Source organism: Stegodyphus dumicola, chromosome 8, assembly GCF_044657685.1.
Source record: "Stegodyphus dumicola isolate Sdum_Otavi_A_Nest chromosome 8, ASM4465768v1".
In the NCBI taxonomy this organism is placed as follows: Eukaryota; Metazoa; Arthropoda; class Arachnida; order Araneae; family Eresidae; genus Stegodyphus; species Stegodyphus dumicola.
The window spans coordinates 10782832-10800952 of record NC_140775.1 but is presented as its reverse complement, the minus strand read 5'-3'; the positions used below and the strand labels follow the sequence as shown (position 1 = coordinate 10800952).

The window sequence follows — 18121 nt, the reverse complement described above, 5'->3', positions numbered from 1 at the left end:
ATTTCTTTAGTTTTCGTTCATTTGAAGCAGAAAACTTACTATCTTCTAATACTTTTGTATAATTGTTTAAACAAGTGTTTGCAAATGTATTTAACATTTTGATGACAATATTAAAGAAATCACAGTTGTAAGACTGACATATTTCATTACCAAGTAGCGCACTATTACTTATAAATATTTTAAAAAGTGAAATAATGACTGAATGCTGATTCTGGCTTTTTTGAAAATGTGTTTCATATTTCTTTGATATAAGTTTTCTAAATATGCAACAACTATGGATTATAATATTAAAAACTAGTATGGACGGTTTCTTAAGATCACCTCTACTTACCATATCTAAATTTGTGCTTTTATCTTTGGTTTCTGTTGTTTGAGATAATGGAAGATTATCATGCCCTTCGATCAATAAAATACCCAAACTTAGTATCTTTTCTTTGCAGATTACACACTGCAGTTTCAAAGAATGTACACAATAACCAGCTATATATATTAAAACTTGCTGTTCATTTATTGATACATTTAACTCCACATCACAGCCGTTAAATATGCATGGATGTGCATCGTCTTTTACCATTGGACGTTTTCTTGGAATTCTTAAAATCGCCCCATTTTTATCCTTGAATACATCTTCACGCACAATGATAACTCCGTGAAAACGTTTTTCAGAAACAACACTACGTTTAGATGGTATGAAATTTGCGCAAGGAATCTTATGGCACCAGAGCTGCTTTTTTGCTTCATCCGTTGGAAATTTGTACACACTAACGTAATTTTCAGTTCCAGCGTAATTAGAATTGCACTTAGGTACACAACAATGCTCAGGCATTGCTACAGTATTAATAAAGTCAGCACTAAACAACAAACTATATTGACAAATTTAGAGCTTTACAAGAACGTACACACGCCTCATGGTAGTTACAAAACTAATGGTGGAAAAATGATGGACGGAAAGCATGACTCATCTCTGACTTGTTCGACGAGTGTCATGGCCTCCCTCTCGAAGGTAATGGGTTGACTCAGCCTTTCATCCCTTGAGTGGGTCAATAAAATGAGGATCAAGTTCGCTTTTGGACTAAACACTGGGGGTCCTGCAACAAGCTGACCACTTGCCCAGAGCTTATGCAGATGCACTCTAGGGCCCAAGGTTAAGAAAGCAGATTTCGAGACCCAACAGGCCTTGTCCCACTAGGGCTGTGGTGCAACTTAGTTTTTTTAGCTCTTACATATGCATTTTGACACAAAATCAGATTTTCAGAAATGACATACCGATTTTTTTTTACCTGATTTGCTCCTGTATAAGGTTTAGAGAAAAAAGAAATCGTTTTATACTGCCATATGAAAATATACAGAGACAAAACATTTTTACTAAATTACATAAGTTTTTATTACTTACATATATTTTCTCAAATAAAAATTTAAAAAATTTTCATTTTAACAAAAATTTATACTATGTAATACCATATAATTTATTTTATGTAATACTATACTAAGTAATAGCACACTAACAGAAAATTATTCACCTTTGGAGTCTGTAAAATAACACCAAATGCACTGAAAGTATCGTACAAAAGTTTTTCATCCACTTCAGGATCTAAATTTCCAATGAATATGTTAGCTCCTACATCCAGATTTTTTTGATGAGCAGAAGCCTACAAAATAAGTCAGATATATGAATACTCGTTAATGCATCATGAAATGATGAATAATACATAAACATATTTTAGAACTGTTACTTAACTTTTAAATAATGCTACCAACATTTGGCAAACATTTACAGTACATATCTCTAACAGGAGTCTCTGAGTCGCTGTTGAAAGAAATATTACAGTGGTTCTAACCTGATGCAATTTTAAACAGATGTGCTTTGACTACAAAATGGTAGATTTGAAAATGAAACTACCATGCAGTTTTATTCCGTATGTAATTGTGAAACATGCTTTTAATTTGTTAGAAACGACTTTAGAAAATGGTAATTCAGTAGATATGGTTGCTTTTCTGCATTTCTTGGAATCTAGTTTATTATATTAATACTAAATCTTCCACAGTGGCTGAAGAGGAAATGCTCAGCCCCGAAGGATCATAACAGTAACGTTATGATAACCATTTTAATTATAAATGCATACATACTTTACTTTTCAATTTTGAACATGAAACTGCAGCATAGTTCCTGAATAACATAACATTAAGAAAAACCGATCATGTAATAAGTGGGACTATGCATTATTTAAGCATATTTTCATATTAAATACATATCATAAATCATTTAAATGCACACTATGGCATGATCCATGAATTCCAAATGAGGTACGCAACACTCTTGTTGCTAGGAGAAATTCCACAGAAAAGACATTTCCGGAATTGCAAAATATTAATGCTATTCATTTTAGTATCAATCCATTGTCTATTTTATTTGTACCAAATCGTAAATGCATCTTGCATAGCTGCACATAAGCCAACAACCATGCAACCTAACATTCCGATAACTTGTTTCTCAATTGGAAATACTGCAGTTTTTCATCACTTGAAATAGTATTTTCGCTCTGTAGTACCATTGACAAACAAATTAAATATTTTGTACCTTTCTGTAAATGAGGCAGCAGTCAAAATGTGTATTGAGAGTGCCAATTTATGATCGCCATCTTACACAGCAACTAAAAATCAAACACAATAACTAATTTTTCACACCAGACTTTGTTGATTTTGTGAGGAATCAAGATGGACTTAACGATTTGACAAATGTCGAACAATAATGAGTCATCTATTGAATTTTTCAGAGACAAAAGGAATTAGCCACAGTAAAAGTTTGTGTACAAACAACCATAAAATGAAGTCATATTTTAATGCTGTCACAACATTGTTACAGCTAATAATCATGATAAGAGAAGAAAAGACAGAGAAACTAACTGTGCAATAGTCTTCTTAAAATTTCAATTACAATTATATTTTTAAGCGGCGATGTGTCTTCAATATATTGTTAAGATTGTCATTATAATTTCAAGCTATATTTAGTGCTGACATTTACGTTTGACAACTGACCCTGAAACAGAAAACTAAAATTTTTATTTAAAAAAACAAACTGATAATTTAAAGGAAGAAACAATATTTCTTTTATTCTTTTGGAAAATTGTGAGCTTTATAAGTACAGCTTATTATAATTTAAAAATATGAAGACACTTTAACCCTTGTCTCTTAAATTTTGCATAAAAAAAAAGAAATAAAATTACTTAATTTTATCTCAAAGTATGATATTTAGACCATTTTATTACCTTAATTGATATTACTCTCGTTAATATATCAAACTCATAGCCATTATTTGCAAATTTTTAGAACTTTCTGATTAACTGCAAAAGCTGAGGCAAAGTAACGATGAGGCAGCACTTCTACATGGTTGTACCAGACTTCAAAATCTGAGCTTGCTCAAACTAGGTTTGGTCATATCGGATGTCAAACTCCGTCGACCTAATGTCTCGCAAGCCATGAAACGTACCATTTAGCAGGCTACTTGGGGGCAGGAGACATGATGCTAGAGAGTGCAGTTAAGGGAGCTGCTAACTCATAATAACACATTATGTTATTACAAGGTATTTATGTGGCAATCTGGGTATGCATGTATATTTCAGTATGCATGGATTTGTACTTTTGAAATTTACTGCTCAATTTTCTAATTAGTACTTCTTTTTTGTATTGAGTACATCTATTTTTATTACAATGAAATATAATGCCACTGTGAAATTTGCCTTCTTTTATTTTCATTAGAGAGTTTTGTAGAAGTTTCAACTGTTCTTGGGCAATACCAGTGCATAATGCCAAGGTTGTGCAATTCTTTGGTATCTTTCTTTGACAAAAATAGATTGCTTTGCAGAGGGGGAGAAAATTCTTCTATGGAAGAAGAATGTAAAAATTAGGCAGTTTTGAATGTCTCACTGAAATAGATGCACAGATACCCAAACAAACGTTTCTCTCCAATATCACTGACGAGTTTGTAAATGCTCTCCAAAGCCATCAGTGGATTCACAACTTTTCAGTGGAATGTGAATAATCAGGAAGTACCTTTAATTTTTATTCATTTTATGACATATTTTAAAATGAAGGATTGTTTTATATTTGTCTGGACCAACAAAGTATATAAATCTTAAAAGAAAATTGTGATATTCATGTAGTATAAAATCTACTGCTTTTAGTCATTCAGTTATGCTTTAGATGACAGCACTAAAATTGGTGGTAAAATTTCTTTTTCCTATCGTTTTATGGCCCACTTGAACTTAAAAATAGCATTTTAATGGAGCCATCTAAGAAATAACTAACTTAAAGTGGCAGATTGAATACAAGATGATTTGAAATTTTTTTTATATGTAACAGGTCATAAATCTGTTTCAGAAGGATTAAGAAAAAGGGCGCATAATTTTGCACAAATAATTTTAATTGTAAAGAAATTTATTAAATGTTTAGCTCTACATCATATCAACATCACACTATCTACATATTACACGTATTCTATGTTAATAAAATGTGGCAAAAAAATATAGTGTTTTTTCTGTTTAATTTTTTTTTCCCAAACAGAGCATAAAATTTAAAATGGTTGTGATAGAAGAAACTTACAAATGTCATGGCTGCTTGCAAGAGAAAAAAAGTACATATTGTAACCATGTCTTTGTAAAATAAATTATTTGTAAAATTTTCCTCTTTCTATTTTCATATGACAAGATTAGTATGAAAGGGAGAGTAGATATGGGAATTAAAAGGAAAATAGCGTAGTTTTGTTAATTTCTTCCAACTCAAACCTACTTTTTTCATTAATTCATTATTTTATATTCATATTACCTAGCAATTACAAATTCAGTAAATTAATAAAAATTTTAACTTAAAATAGAATAGTAGCTGTTTAAACTGATTTTGAAGTGGTAGGGCTTAATAAAGCAATACCAAACAAAGAGGGGCTAAAAACAGGAACTGAAAAAAAAAAAACTAATTTTTCATATAATTTTTAAGATATTTTAGGCTTGCAAACTGAAACAATGTTTATAAAACAAACAAACAAACAAACAAACAAAAAAAAAAAAAAAAAAAAAAAAAAAAAGGAATCACTTTAAATTTTAACCACATGAACTAATTTATTCTTCAACACATCTCAGTATTTTACATACTAAAAAAATACAGATTACTTACCTTATTTACTCTAATAGGCTTCCCGTATAATTTTATCATATTCATGATTTTTATTGCATAATCAGCATCATCTTCACCTAAAAATTCAACAAAACCATAGCCTTGGTGCTGTCCTGTCACTCTGTCCTTTGGCATATGAACATTAACTAAAATTTCAAAAACATTAATTTTCTTATTAATACATATTATAAGATTTTTAAAAATTGTACAAACTTTAGAAGTCAACTCAATAAGCATATATCTCTTGATAACTTTAAGATTTTATATCATTTACTTCTTTAAAAAAATTCAGATACAACTATACCATAATTGTATTTGCAACACAATTCCACCCAAAATTTGATATAACTTACTGCATAATCTTAGAACTAACACAAATTTGGTACTACTCTTATTTGCGCCCTTAGGTCGCCAAATGTGGCAATATGTGTTGTGCGCTGATTCTAGCAAGCGCTGTGCTTTGAATATTAGTAAGGTTCAGATCATAATATCCCTTTCCAATATTCATAGAATTTTATCCTTCTTCAAATTAATTAGAAAGCAAGCATCGCTAAGGTTTAAACTGAAATTTGTTCATGTGGTGGTTGTCTTTGTCTTACTAATTGATTAGCTCATGGAAACTGGGTGCATGATGAAGCATTTATAGTGAACAGGTTCAAGAAAACAGAGCTATCTCATGTTATTGATGTATTTTGAAAATCTTTGCACGAGGGAAGACAAACTGGGCAATGATAACAAAGACAATGATAATACTGATGTTGGCAATGACTAGCAAGCTGTAGCAGATGACACAGTTTCAACATTGAATGAATTGAGGCCAGCAAAGTAGCAGTAGACAACAATAATAGAGGGCAAGATTCAAGATACAGGGAAGTGGAAATGAAGATATTTTATTAGATACTGTAATGCTAATGTTAAAGCATTTTTATTGGGGTGTAGGATTCTTTTAAATAAATAATATTGTGACAGTTACTTGTAGTTTATTTATGAAAATTTTGCATTTGCTATATTCTTATTGTAACTGCATCCTTCGGAAATCAAATTATCAGCAAAATTCTTTCTCGATTTTCGTATGATAAAAATTAGTAAAAGAAAGTAGGAAAATATGCAAGTATACATGGTATATTTTAATTTTGCATCACAATTTTTAAATGCTAAGTTTTATTTCTGAGAAATTGACATTGTGTTATTCGGTAATGCTGTAACAAAAGCATTAAGGCATGGAAATAGTAATAATCAACAATCAAAATATTTGAATTGCATTTTTAAATAAGATAAAACCTAATTAATATAAAATATTCATTACAATTTAAATTGAACTTGAAAGTTTAGATTAAAGCACTTTCTAATGCAGTGTAAAGAAAAATTATAAGAAAAATGCATTATTTGACAAAAGAGTTAGTCTGTACCAAATTTCGTGTTGTTAAGCTTGTTTATATTGTTTAGTTTATTTGTGTTAAATTTGTGTTATTTTTCTGTTGTTAAGGCTTTTTATGTAATCAGTATTACTCATTATATGCAAAACAATGTTTCTGGAAAGGGCAACTCTCTGCTAGAAAAACATATTCGACTACCTTAAAAATTAGAGTAATGCTTTTCATGCTGCATGAAACTTCAAAGTCTCAGCAATCGCAGATCCAACAAAATAATTCTTTGAAACAACAAAGCAAAAATTAAATAAATTCATATACAGTACAAAGTCCAAAATCCGGACTCATCGGGACTTCAGCGACTCTGCCGAGATTGGGATTTTTCTGGATATTACATCATCAGTTTAAATCTAGTAAGATGGCATGTAAAAATTATAAAATTAAAAATATGAAATCATGATTTATGAAATAATGAAGTATTTATGATCTAAAGGGTATCAAAATTTACAAAAAAAAGCTTAATATTTATTTGTTTACCTTATTAAATATTTCTTTCAATATAAGTTGTTTTAAATTGCTTCGTTTTTCTTTTGTGCTAACACTTTCTGTTTAATTCTATAGACAGACATAATCTCTTTTTCAGTTACACTGCTGAAGTCCTGTAACTGCTGTTTCGAGAATTCCGACTAACTTGTCAATCGAAATTTTCTTGTTTTCAGTAACTTCTCTCACTCTCTTCACTACCGTTAGTGGTGTTCGATGTTATGCAAATTGTATTTCTTTCTTTGTACCGAGGAGCGGCGCAGACGCAAATTTGTTAGGTTTTTAAAGCTCGCATTTAGAGCTTTGAGGTTGCTGTGAATTACTGGAATTTCAACTAAGCAGAGGTTCTTCTGAGTTTGTGTTTGGTAAGCCACCACTGAAGTCGGAGTTTGTGTGGTCTTCGCCGTTCCTCAACTAACTTACTCTTTGAAAGTCAATAAAGAAGTTTCGGTCAACGTTATGACTCTGAGGTTTTTTGGGTTCTATACTGAAGTAATATCAAGTCAATTTACAGTCCACTATTTTTAAACAACGGAATGTACAGGTGGTATTTTCTGGATCTATATCCATACTACAAATTTTGCCATTCATTAATTGATTGATGATCAAGAAGCACTGTCATCACAATGAAAAACTTCTTTTATATCATCTTCATTTATTACAGCTTCTCCCCATTTTTTTACAAAATCCATTAATTGGAAAATTTAACCTTTGTTTTGTGATATACGAAAACCTTTAAAATTAGCGGCTAACATCATCAAATTTAGGCTATCCTTCATTATACATATTTGGCTAAGCATCATGAGCTTAACGACTAACGACAAGTTGTTCCATTAAATTTTATCTTGCTTCTATCGTGCATTGAGACAATTAAGCCTGAATTGTATTAGTTTAGTTATTTATTATACTTATGTCTATTTCTTGCACATTCTTAAGGCTTATCAGAGTTCTGAATAAATAAATTCCCACATATACTTAAGCTTTATTGAGGGCCGGCGCTAGATATCTTATCACCTGATGTAGTTTCTGTGGGTCCTAAATTCTGCGACTCAGTGCCATTCTTTGCCGGTGCGGCCATACGAGTCCTGGTGCTGGTTCTGGGTTTAAGTGAATAAAAACAAATCAGAGTATCATCAACAAAATCTATTTTTAGCAAATGGAAGGAAGTTCTTGGTAAATTTTTCCTCATCAACATTTTTCAGTGCATTTAACTTAAATCTTTAATCATCACCAAGCATAATGTCAAAATTAAAAGGTTACCATACTCCTTTATTATTCAATTATTAACATAAAAAAATTGGTTAGGCATTGCTACATGAGTCATTCCTCAAGTTGTCATGTTTTGATAAACATGCGGTGATAAAAGGAAAGTATAATAAATAATGATTTTCCAGGTTGGTGTCAAATCAACGATGTATGTATATGGAATGTTTCGGTTTGAGATGTGTGCCAAGCAGATACACAGCAATGGAGCCAAATTACTGATCGTACAAATTTATGCTAAACTAATTTTTTCTTCAATAACAAGGCATTTTATTTAGTGTCGAAGTGAAATTAAGAATCGGGATTCTCTAGATGTTTTATTATGTGCGGAAGGGGGGATTAAATGCACATGCATAAAGCCTATGAGAAAACGTTTGTGGTTTTGAGGTCCGGATTTTTGATCATTCCGGATAATGGACGTCCAGATTTTGGACTTTGTACTATATATACCCATATGAATATAATTATAAGATAAATAATGATAATAAGCTAGCATACTACATAAAACAGAAATATATAGATATATAAGGAAAAAATACAAACACAATAGCCAAATGAACTACAAAAAACTGAATTATAATAAGAGATCGTACCCACTGGTCCAGCTTGGACAAAAAGTTCCCATAGAATGGTTTCACTAACCTTTTCATCCAATCCACCAACATAAATGGTTGCATCTAAGGACACAAAAGAAAATAAATTCATTCTATGAAATATAGTCTATACAGTAAGTAATTTTAAACGTTTAATAATTAGTTACAATTGTAAAGTTTTTTTGGCCCTCCTTAATGTGTGCTTTCATGGTATAATTGGAAGCATGTCCAACTAGCAATCAGGAGGTATGTAATTTGAATCCTGGCAATAGCATTGCATATTTTTCAAGTCTTTTGCTCTGAAATAAAATACCCAATGGTCTCTACACAATAACTAATTAAAACATACATATTGCATAGCTGACAACCTTGAAATCTTAAAAACTGAGAGGTTCCTGCTGTGCTCGATATTATTTCAAAGAAACTGCTAACTTACTTTAATTCACTTTATAATGCATGGTTCAGGCTAGAGAACTGTTTGTAATTCAGTTCTGATGTAAATATATTAGCATTTAAGTAGATATTCTAAATTTTATGTTTTTTGACTAATTTCATTTTTTAAAGTTTTCTTACAACTTTAAACTGAAAAATTCTAAGTAGCTAAGGAAAGCTTTTCTCTCTCTCTCTCTTTTTTTTTTTTTTCTTTTCCCAGAGTACTTTTAACTACAATGAAAATAAAATTTATTTATTAGTGTGCATAGTATTTATGTAGATAAATGTAGTAATCTATCACATACTGAAGTATATAAAAGTAAATACAAATATTAACTGATTAAACATTGAATTATCATATAAAACTCTACAAATATGTACATTAGATTAAAACTACTCAGATCAAATGAATTTTAATAAGATCAATCGAATGTAATAAGGAAAAATACAGTTTTGATGAAATAAAATTTAATAAGAAAAATTATTCTGAAAATTACTAGAGGTGGTGGGGAATTTACCTAATTTCAGTATCATTACAGTCAAAAGTTGTTAATTCGAACACCCATAATCCGGACCTCAAAGCTAAAAACTTTCTGCGCATGCGCCACGTTGACACATGCGTATAGGCGTTTACGCATGTGCGCAAGACCTTTACGACTGCGCACATGCGTGTGCGCAAGCGCAGAATACGTTTTCGTGTGCGCGTTTTATGTACAACGGATGGTATAAGCTAAAATTATCTAATTATCTATTTCAGTTAACGTTGATGATTGCGTTGTTCCTTAATCTTCGAATTGGATCCTGCTTATTATTTTTTGCAGACTATAATTTTATAAAAGGCAGCAATTTTATAAAAGTAAACTTGAACTTCCGATTATTTCAAATAGGATTTCCGATGCTGGAGCTCTCAAAGGATCTACAAAACGAAAGTATGTCTCGATGTCCATCAAACAAAAAGTGGTATTCTCGGCACAGCAATTACGGGACTTGAACAGTGGAACTTTGTAACCGAACAAGAAATTATGTCTGTTTATAGAATTAAAGAGAAAGTATTATCACATAAAACGAAGCAACTTAAACAACTTACATTGTATCTTAGTATCTTTACATTGAAAGAAATGTTTAATAAAGTAAACAAATAAATATTAAGCTTTTTTTTTTTTTTTTTTTGTAAATTTTGATACCCTTTAGATCATAATTGTTCTTTATTTCATAAATTACGGTTTCATATTTTAAATTTTAGAATTTCTGCATGCCATCTTACGAGATTTAAACTGATGATCTATAATCCAGAAAAATCGAGAATCCGGAATCGCTGAAGTCCCGACGAGTCCGGATTAACGACTTTTGACTGTATTTCAATAAATTTCATTTATTACTGGGAAACATTTTCATTGATAAAGGCTAAAAATTAGAAATCAGGATATTTGATTATCTACTGGGAGATGTTATACGAAAAACTGAGAGAAGTAGTAGCTATGCTGTTGTAAATAGTTGGGTTATATTTAGAGATATGTGAGAACACAGTATCTTTAATTTTAGTGTAACAATGTTAAAAACTAATATCAGCAACTTATCAGACTCTGTTTATCTTTTTATATTACAGTAATGTATCAAGATGTTTACTTTAATTCTGGATTTAAATGTCACTGTAATTTCTAGTAATGAACAAAGGGAATTGGTTTAGTTACGGGAAGAAATGGAGATACACATTTGCAAGACTAAAGGCATTATACTTATTAGATAGTACATTCAATCTTAAATAGCCATGAATATTGTCCACAGAAATCTGTAAATAATTTAGATTACGTTGTGGAATCTATACTAATATGCATTCAAAAATAAAAATCAAACTGACATATTTTCTGTATCAAAGGATTGAAAAGTGGTGTTAAAAATGAGCATCTGTTAGTCTCCTGTAATTCTAAGATACATTTTTCTATGGTACTTTCTGATTATCTACATCCCCAACGACAAACCACTGAAAAGTATTATCACGCGATGCACTATAAGAGGCCAGCAATGTTCAATAGGTAGCACATCATACTGCATACTGGTAACGTCAGAGCACTTGCTGCTTGCTAAAAGTACTCATATTTATGTGATAACCTCAGATGTCTGCAAATGGTATTTAATTCTCTGAGAGTTATGGGTTTAGCCCTGAAATTTCAAAGTTCCTCAAAATGTCATGAATAAATGATATTTTCTTGATTTGAATTAAAAAATGACTCTCTAATTTCGTACCTTGATTCCTTTTCTTCCATTATACATCCAAACCGAAATCAGATACATTTAAAAGCTAGCAGACATTTTCATGTTTAATGAATATAGAAAACAGCCTTTTGTACGGAGAGAGGGTTAATTGGCAATCCAGATCTGTGCATAGAACTGGAGAGTATGGTGTATGTGGCAGAATTTCTCAGCCTAGCTCTGAGATTTTCTGATGAATTGCTAAAGCAGCAGCAAGTGCTCTGACATTACCAGGATGCAGTATGACATGCTTCCTATTGAACATTTCTGGCCTCTTTTCTTTGACTTCTTTGTTTAAATCATCAATTTGCTGATAGTACCTCTCTGAATTGGGCTTTTCATTAGGTTTTAAAAGATCGTAATATACTGGTCCTTGGACATCTCGCCATATCCACAGCATTCACTTATTCAAGCTAAAATTCAGTTTTGAGCTGGATAGGGCAGGTTGTCCGAACTCAGAGTATTACCTCTTCATAACAATGTTTACATAGGTGATGTACACTGCGGGGAAAAAAAAAAAAAAAAAAAAGAAGAGGAGACACTTCTATATCTCCCGTTCTACTGGGCCAATTGACGAAATTCAACATGCGTTTTCCATGTCTCGAAAGCGCGACTTGGGATATGTATTAGATTTATATATAGCATTGCTATAATATAGGTATTTTGACACAAAATCAGACTTTCTCTGAAATAATATACCAATTTTCCCATACTTCAATTCTACGACTCAAATTACGTCAAACTACCAAGTTTTGTAAAAATTGCAGGAGCAGTTTTTAAAAACATTAGCAATCAAAATTTTAGCTCCTCAATATTAATTGAGTTTGGTATATATTTATTAATATTTCTTTTTTTATTAAGCTTTTTTGATTCTTCCTTTCACATTTAGAAATTCAGGTTCATTCCAAATAAAATTCCCCCATTTTTTATGATTTATTTTTTAAATTTGTAATTTTAAATCAGTTTTTATAAAGTTTTCAAAAAACATTTTGAATTATAATCTATAAAATTTTTACCATCAACTTAAAGTAGACGTTTCTAAGCACACCTGCAAAAAATTACAATTTTTTATTCAAAATTTCTGAAAATATTCGTGAATTTATATTTTGAATTTTTTTTTAATTTGGCATATTTCTTGAAAGGAATGAAACATCAGATGTAGTTTAAACACTTTGCTAAAATTATATGGAAGTAGAAACAATGTGACTTTTTTCCCGCTCATGCACAATGTAAAAAGATAAGAAAGAACGAGGTGCCTTTTTTTCCACTTCGGCATAATGGAAGGGAAAGGAAAATTGGTTGCCATATATTAAGAAGTTCACCAAGTGAATTATTCTTGGCCAAACTGAAAAAAATTTTGCCAAGATAAATTTTTGAATTTCTCCATAAATTTTGCACCAAATTTTACAAAATTTAATATCTAAGTATAATTTGAGTTGTAGAATTGAAATATAGAAAAAAATTGGTATGTTATTTCCGAAAAAATCTGATTTCATGTCAGAATACCTATGTTAGAACAATGCTATATATAAATTTAATATATATCCTAAGTCACGCTTTTGAGACATGAAAAATGTAATTTGAATTTTGTCAATTGGCCCAATAGAACGAGAGATATAGAACTGTCCCTTTTTTTTTTCGCAGTGTACTTTTCATCATCAGTTATCATCCAGTCCAATGAAGGTTCTTTTTGTTCCAAATAAGCAGAGATATGTATATGATGACTTGATCATGCAAATTTTTCTCACTTAACGCATGAGGCCCCCATCTGGAATATAGAGGATGCTTGCATATTTTTTAGATGATTTTCATTATATTTACAGAAATATTTTACCTAAAATTTTTGTGTTTTAAATGTTCAATTGATAAGCCTTATTCTTCACTATTTTTCTATACCATAATTTCCAAGACAATAAAAATAAAGCCTTTTGGAAAGCGGGAAGAAGTATTTTATATCATTCCTCTGGAACAGCTTTTCAAAATCCAAGGAGAGTTGCAGGTCAATGTTTGGACAATCTCCTTTTTAAAAGTCCCAAAATGCAAAAATCCATCAGATTTATTAGGGATAATAATGGCAAAATGAGTAAAGAGAAGGTATTTTATATTTGAAAATTGGATATTAAATATGTTCTTGATAATATATCGAGTTGATCTTAACTTCTTCTTCACTATCTTTATTTTTAATTTGCCTTCATATGAAAACCAGCAAAAATCAAAAATCCACTGAACCATGTTTTAAGACTTTTTTCCTTCCTCTTTGATGATAATAAATGGAGCTCTTTTTATTGCAGTGATTTAAATGCACCGAAACTTAATTTACTGTAAAAATATTTTTCCATTTCTGTTTGGATAGCTGTTTCCATAAAGAATTCTGCAATGCATTTTGCTTTCAGCGATACGTCGTACAGAAAGATGATGCACATTACATTTTTTCACCTTTTTAAGATTCAATCAGCACTGATCACTTTGCTCACAGTTGACACTCAGCATTTTAAATGATTTTTAAAATGTCCTTTGAATTGGCAGATTTTCTTTAAAATTAAGCTTCCCCTTGCAACATTCGAAACATTCCGTTTTTTCTCTTGATATGCATTTGGAACAATTCTTCCGTTTGAAACCAAACTTTGACCTTTTTTACGTTTCTGCTGACAATATTACCTATCATAGCTTCAGATACGGAAAAACTATGGATTTCACAGCATTTTTTAATAACTAGATGGGAATAAACTTCTTCAGAAAGAGCACAAACATAGCCTTTCGTCCACTTCTTTAAAAGTGTCATTTTGCATGAAAACAAAGCAATGAAGTAGAAGATGATAATTTATAGTTTAAAAAAATATAGTTGCAGTCAAAAAAAAATTCAAGCAGATTTTTTTTTTTTAAACAGCAAAGCAAAATTGTCTAAAAAGTGTGCCTATGTATATAGACCAACTTAGTTCCTGAATATGACCAAAATGGTTTGTTGAGCTGAGTTAAGCTTTTGAGCACTTTCTGAAGTTCTCCAAGAAGGATCTTGCATTATCATGGTCTTTATAATTTCACCATCAATAAAAATGGTGGCAAAGAACATGGCTTATCACTAAGGTCGAAATCACCTGCTTCAAATTTTTCTAATCATCTCCTACACGTTCTGTCTGAAATTGCATCTCCACTAAAAAACTTTCAATAAATTTTAACATGCTTGTGCAGCATTTCTTCAATATTGGAATTCCTATAAAATACAGCATTATAAATGAACTCTATCAGCAACCATATTTACATGATCATATCTCACTTAATAATGATTTGGGTTTAAATTAATTTAGCAGAGCATATGTGTATCTCAAATAGACATGTGAACGTGTACTTAAATTTGAAATAGCATTTTCGGACAGAACTTTCCAGTAGACCCCATAATTTCCAAACTTCACAAATTTCAGCTATAGTCTGGTATAAGCAGCTAATTTAAAATTTACTTTTTAATTGAGGAAATATAAGAGGATCAAAGTTTAAGAATCACTGGCGTAAAGGTATCAGAAGTCTCTTTATTCCTTTTAATTTTAAGACTTTGGTTGCAAGTTTGTGCAATTCTCTGATGTTTGTTTTTAGTGAAAACAGACTGCAGTGTAAATCAGAAAAACTACACAAAAAACTAAGAAGAGTATGTGTTTTGCATGGGAAAAAAAAAATGGTGTAAAAAAAAAAAGACATCATTGGATGTATCGAAGGAATAGACATAAAGATATCCAAAGAGACATTTCTCTCCAAAACTGCCAGCAAATTTGCAAATGCCCTCCAAGGAGTTCATCATTTTTTTTAGTGCAGGTGCAGCAAGAAGCTTTTTTTTACTTGTACAAATTCTTTTTAAAAGTGAAGTACCTCTCCTGGAACCCCAACATTTTCTTGAGGGGGGGTCTTTCTCCAATTTCAGTCGTGGTGTGAAAAACTGTATATTGTGAATAGCTGAAAGAGTAAGTTATTATTTTGTTACATTTTATTTTTCTTTTCGGATGATGCCTGCTAAATTTTATTTTGACTGTATTTTATAACTGTATAATTTTTGTAGTTAGGTTCTGGCATAACAGCAAAATATTGCTGTTCAATTCTGTTTTATTTTAAAAGTAATTTATGCTGATTTTTGAGATATAAGAAATAAGGCACCTTTTTTGTAATATTTAAAAGATGCATACATTGATTTTCGATGTGCTTACAGTGCAATAAACATGTTTTATCACAGAACATGGAGTTTTTATTCAATCATTATTGACCTTCGAGTATTTTTAAGATGCAATTATTTGTCATATGGCAGACAACATATTTTTTTACACACTGGAGTTTTTATTCAATCATTATTGACCTTCGAGTATTTTTAAGATGCAATTATTTGTCATATGGCAGACAACATATTTTTTTACACACTATGTTACATAAATAATGTTGCATTAAGAATGCCTTTATGGCTTATGCAATAATATATTGTGGAACAATAAAGAATTTTAATCTCGGTGTTTAACCCTTTCCAGCGCAGTGTGTTCAGTGTCAACACACCAAAAATATTCAATCTTTAGACACTGAAATAAATCGATAAATATCATGAAAACTACACTAAAGCCTCGTTTCCACTACTGCATACAAACGCGTTGCGTCAATTGAAGACACGCCTATGGCATCCGTACAAGCGCTTCCACTGCCGCATATCCATAGATTATTTTCTTTTTCTGCCGCTAGGTGTCACTGTAATATTTTGGCGCCAAACAACCAGTTGGCCAGTTACGACGCTGAACATCTGAATTTTTCCCGCTTAAGCGAGTATTGTTTGTTTTGGATTTGATATGGATCCTGACGTAGAACGCAGAAAAGTTTTGTTTACTAAATTCCATGTTATTGGAAATTTTTATTTCTGCTTATGAACTGCGAAAGTAAAGTACGATAGCAATTTTTAGATAAGTAAGGTTTATACTACATCACTAATTGCATAGAAGCTGAAGTAAAATTTAAAAATTTCTTTGCATTTCTAGAAGTTTTAAGTATAAATGAAATAATATATATATTATTAAAACTAAAATATACTTTAGTGAAAAAATAAACAAATAAATAAATAAAATAAAAAAGGTAAAGGAATTAAAAAATAGTTGGTACTTTAAAAATACAGAGCAACTGTAAAGAAAGGTTCACTATATTTACACAGAATTTGCTATGCTTGTATACCGCTGACTTCAGAGTCATAGCTGGATAATTTATTAGAAATCTTCTTTGTTTTAAAATGCACTATGAGCATATTTTGGAAACGAAAAAATCGAAATTTTTTCGTTTTCAATAACCTCTGTGTCACTTTCTTCACTATCGGATGCGAATTGTAATGACAAGGAATTTGATTTAAATCATATCAAAGACGGAGTACATCGAGATGAAATACTACATTTAGTAAGGAATTATAAGCCAAGTAAAATAAAAACATCTGCCCTGAAAATAAGGATAGTGCTGACAGATCAACTTCCAATTCATTGCGCGCCGTGTCGTTTCCCTTTCCCCGCAGAGCAGCGTGAAATTGATAAACATACTTCGGAATGATTAGATAATCAAAGGATATGCCTTTATCCATGTTTTGCAGCATTTCCACTTTCTGTTTAATGGACTTCGAAACATACTTTCCCTTTCTATATCCTTTACATATTAGTAAATATATTTCGGAAATTCTATTTGACATAATCGGAAGTTCAAGCTTACTTTTATAAAATTGCTCTAACAGTCTGCAAAAAATAATAAGCCGGATCCAATTCGAAGATTAAAGAACAACGCAATCTGCAACATTAACTGAAATAGATAATTTTAGCTTATACCGTCCGTTATACACTAAACGCGCATGCGCACATGTATATTCGCAGCCGTAAAGGTCTTACTCGCACGCGTAAACGCCTATGCGCATGCGTGAACGAGACGCATGCGCAGAAAGTTTTTAGCTTTGAGGTCCGGATTATGGGTGTCCGAATTAACGACTTTTGACTGTAATTGCCAGTTTTCAGAGGTTATAATTCAGTGTAGTGTAATATTTAATTTATCTTTCACATTAAAATTTCAAAAATAATGAGCATCCTTTTTTATATCTTTATTTCATTTTGATTTTTATAATAATTAAGAGATAGAAGTCTTCAAAGGAATATAACTGCAATTTGTTTTAAAATTTATTAAGATCTATAAAGAAGGCAATACATGTCATATATGCATAAGAATTTTGGTTCTTGTTCAGTAGCAAGAGGTTTAAAGAAGGAAGAGAACGTTCTGACTGGCTTCCCAATGTAATCTATATATCTTCAAGATTTGGCCATCAAGTAACTTCCTGAATTCTAAAAATTATGTCACCTGTATTTCACCAGGTGACTAGTCCTGTGTTTTAGACACCATACACTGACAATACTGAAAGAGAATTGTCATTTCATTAAGCTCCAGACTTTGAATGCTGTTTTTAACTTTGAATTAACAATTTATTTTGTTAATTTGATCTGAAGTGTATGAAATTGGGAAAAT

The 18121-nt window shown here is 31.0% G+C and overlaps 1 protein-coding gene across 2 annotated transcripts in view; it reads right to left on the bottom strand.

Moving 5' to 3' along the window:
- The window catches only part of LOC118204858 (splicing factor 3B subunit 4-like), a 75663-nt gene that overhangs the window by 44765 nt on the left and 12777 nt on the right, over positions 1-18121 (bottom strand). Inside the window, exons 2-4 of one of the 2 annotated variants that reach the window (XM_085821569.1) lie at positions 8936-9019; positions 5167-5312; positions 1521-1649 (exon numbers count right to left, since the gene is read on the bottom strand). In XM_085821569.1, the coding sequence (XP_085677695.1) occupies positions 1521-1649; positions 5167-5312; positions 8936-9019 (359 nt within the window). Of the gene's footprint in view, positions 1-1520; positions 1650-5166; positions 5313-8935; positions 9020-18121 lie in introns of those variants that run through there. The other variant, XM_085821570.1, reaches the window with a different exon arrangement.